This window comes from Austrofundulus limnaeus, unplaced genomic scaffold (assembly GCF_001266775.1).
Source record: "Austrofundulus limnaeus strain Quisiro unplaced genomic scaffold, Austrofundulus_limnaeus-1.0 Scaffold356, whole genome shotgun sequence".
Lineage (NCBI taxonomy): Eukaryota > Metazoa > Chordata > Actinopteri > Cyprinodontiformes > Rivulidae > Austrofundulus > Austrofundulus limnaeus.
In genome coordinates, this window is record NW_013952758.1 from 63,599 (window position 1) to 67,390 (window position 3,792).

The 3,792-nt window shown below is 42.2% G+C and overlaps 1 protein-coding gene across 1 annotated transcript in view; it reads left to right on the forward strand.

The window, feature by feature from the left end:
* The window catches only part of pear1 (platelet endothelial aggregation receptor 1), a 59,408-nt gene that overhangs the window by 32,959 nt on the left and 22,657 nt on the right, over nucleotides 1-3,792 (forward strand). Inside the window, exons 3-4 of the mRNA XM_014023070.1 lie at nucleotides 1,605-1,706; nucleotides 1,814-1,914. Of these exons, the coding sequence (XP_013878524.1) occupies nucleotides 1,605-1,706; nucleotides 1,814-1,914 (203 nt within the window). The remainder of the gene's footprint in view (nucleotides 1-1,604; nucleotides 1,707-1,813; nucleotides 1,915-3,792) is intronic.

The window sequence follows — 3,792 nt, forward strand, 5'->3', positions numbered from 1 at the left end:
ATAATAATAGAAACACAGCCATCGAACAATAGAGTGCAAACGCAGCTGCTAATTCAGGTGGTAACTAGAGCTGTCTGCTTCACAGTAATGTGTTTTATGCAGTGTTGGGCACCAGCCCGCTAAAGCGTAAATCCGCTAATAGTTTCCTGTTCTCCATGCTTTCGTTTCCCATCACAAATCAAATCCGTCATGTACCCAGAATGCATCGCTTCAGTTTTCCAATAAACCGTTTTAAAATTGCTTCCTTGATGCTTCTTTAATGAAAAATCTACAACAAACAAAAGAAAAAGACAAAGAAGCAGCTGAACTAGCAATCCTCAACAACTTTTTAAAGTATCAGCCAAACTAGCAATCCTCAACAACTTTTTAATTTTTACACCAGGAGATAAAGGTCTATTTCAGGAAATCATATTCCCAGCAAGCGGCGGTTGTAGGATTAAGCTGTAAAAGGGTTCATACACCACTAGTTGGCAGTGTTGTACATATATCGTACATGAATTGTTGCCATTAAGTGTCAAATTGAACTTGTGCTTTAAAATTAGCTTCCGCCAATTTTTCTATGGCATAAGCGCTTTTGAAGTTGCAGACCTAAATATTTTCTTAAGCGCTTTAGAAATTGCGGAGCTAATTTTTGGATTAGCGCTGCCCACCACTGGTTTTATATTTTAATATTTATGGTTCACGTAGCCTGGCCCACTCAATTCTAGTTTCCTTCACTGCTTCATCTGGGATTTCTCCCATAGACGAGGATTTCTTCAGGAGAATTTTACCCGGCCCAATCAGAGAACAGAAGGAGGAGTTTTGAACGACAACATTGATTTTCTGCGCAGTGTCTGCTTTAGCTGCGGCAGCAGAGGAAGTGAATGAAGCCAGTCGTGTTGATAAGGCTTCCAAATTAAATTAAAATTTTCTGACAAAGCAGTAGCTCTCATTTACAGTCGTCCCGTTCGGCTCCATACTTCTCTCCTCTCAGTAGGGTTGTTTACAGCACACGCGATTTCCGGTTAGCTTCTTAGCTTAGACTCCTTCACAGTGAAGCTGGTGCACATGCATCGCAGCCAACCATTGGCAATTGGGTAAATCATATCCAATCGTTTTAAATTTCAACAGAGGCCACGCCTCCAGGAAGCACTCGCTTCTCAATAGCCGAGAGTTCAGACTCTGTGTACAAAGCAAAGTGAAGAACAATGAGCTGGTTTTACCAGGGTGTTTGATGTCCTGTTGAACAGTAAAATCCATCTAAAGAACACCTGTCAGTGCATGTCGTTTGTAGTTTTTATATGTCAACCATTTTTGCTGAGAAATTTTTCTTTATTCAAATAGGTTTGTGTCTAATAAAGCAGGTGAGCAGCCTAGGCATGCTAGTCGCTAAACGCCAGCTTATCCATGCTAGTTGCTAGCCTCTCTGATGCTAACTCAAACAGTCTCCTTCTCATTGACCAGTGCCGGCCTCTCAGTTAGTGGTGCCGGCCTATCATTAATCAGATCAATAGCTGGTTTAGGGATAGATAAAGCCTCCTGCCACAAGGATGTAACCGCAATTTTGGTCCTCATCCTGCACCATTTTCTCCAGGATGTTTGTTTCATTTTGTTTTTCTTTTCAGCTACACCACCTCAGTCAAAGAGTCCTACTCTCATCCTTACGATCACGTGACCGAGGAGCCGTGCTCGGACCCTCGGACCTCCTACAGATGCACGCGCCACAGGTGGTCCCTGCATGATGACTCACTTCCTGTTCCTGACTTCCTGTTCCTGACTTCCTGTTCCCAAACCTGAACAATAAAGCTAAATGTTGACGACGTCAATCTTTCAGGATCACCTATAAAACTGCCTACAGGCAGGCGGTGAGGACGGAGTACCGCAGGAGGTACCAGTGCTGTCCAGGATACTATGAGAGCGGAGACAAATGTGTCCGTAAGTAAACACGAAGCCCTTTGTTTGTGCAGAAGTCTTCATCCACTGCTTACTGTGTCCAAGCATAAAAATATCAACAAAACCCAGCATGAACCAAAGTTGTGTCGACACATGAACTTGTCACAGAAACAAACAAACAATCCAGTTCTCAGAGCAATGAATCAGTAGAACTCACTCAGGTTTACAGATGCTGAGTTATAATTTGGTGTGGTAGTAGCTGAGGGTCATCCCTAATACATACTCTGAGAAACACTTTTCTTTCTTTTAAAATTTCGGTGAAATCATTTGGGAACCACAAATCTTGACAGTCATTTTGGCTTTTTGGGAGTTTTTTGTGATGTTTTGCCCAAAGTTGCTTTATTTTCCCAGCAAATCCAGTAAAAACCTACATTTTACTTTGTTGAATAACAGCTTTCTGTACATTTTTGTGGAAATAAATGTAGAAAAGTCTCAACAGAAATAGATGTGTCTTCCCCTGGTGTGTATAAATATTGTTAAAATGTGAATCTTCTTCTACCTCAGCTTCACAAACATCTCTGAGGATAATAAGAAGGTTTCTGTACTCTGCAACCCTCAAACCCAATATTCAGCAGAGATAATCAGCAGTTCTGGTCTCCACTGGAGCCCCCCACCCCCCACCCCCGGAACAGCAGCAGCTTCTCTGTCAGAAGGAGTTTGTTTGTCACCAAACGTAAAAGGTTTCAGTTTCATTGAAAAGCCAACAAAGATCCACTGATGTCTGTTTAAACCTGCTGGTTTCTTCCAGAAACCTGTCATCTCGTCTCCGAAGCTGTGTTTAATTATTCCAAACATGTCTAATTACATAGAATCATATCGGCCTCTTCTGAGTGATGACTTGTTAGATCCTGAAGGCTCCGTCCTCCTGCAGCCGCAGCTTAAAGGAGTAATCTGTCAAAATGTTGTTTATTGTGTTTAAATGAACCACGTGGCTCTGCTGGTACAGATTATTGTCCCTGCTGTAAAAACCTGTTTGAGTTTGAAGCCTTGGTGATGTTGATGTTTGTTAGAAGGAAGCTGTTCGTTGGCCTGAATGGCATCTGAAGGCCGCTGCTCTCAGCTGCGCAGCTGAGCCCAGCTGTCGCGCTGGCAGCTCCTGATTGTGACGAGAGAAGAACCAGCTCAGCTGAGGACGTCCTTGTTTTCATTCTCCGAGAGCAGAAACTGGAGAAACATCCCAGATTTCCATAAAACAACTCACATCATTCACCCCCTTTCAACAATCTCTGTCAGTTTGCACAACCAAATTCAGTTTGGTACTCTCAACTTATCATAAAGTACTTGAAAAAATAACGACCGTATTTATTCAAGTATAATACGTAAAATTAAATCCATAAAATTATCCATAAAGTTGGAGGGTAGTACTATACGTGGATAAATATTTTTACTTATGTATTTTAACTTAAGTATCAGCTTCATTCACAAAGTTATTGAGTCGGAAATGAGACCGCGTCATAAAAAGCAGTTGAAAGGAGCTAACCTCTGACACTCCTCCGTTCTTCAGAGCGAGATAACAACAGATCCAAGCAGGAGACATGATGTGAAAAAAGGGGGGAAAGTATTCCTGCAGCTCAGTAATGATAACAAACTAATGACATTAGCGTGTGACCGAGCCGCTCCTCGAACAACAAACACATGTTCATCTGTAATGGCTGCCATCTACCAGTGTTCTGAAAAAAGTTTGCATCCCTGAAAAAAAGTTTCCCCACCAGAGGGGGCGCTCGCAAGTAGGAAGTAATCTGCTTTTCCCCCACAAGATMGRCCAAATCTCATGTGAAGTCTCTGACTTTTGTGTTGGCGCCTCCTGGTGGACTATGTGTAAAATGCCAGAATTCATATGATGCTGCTACAGCTGATATA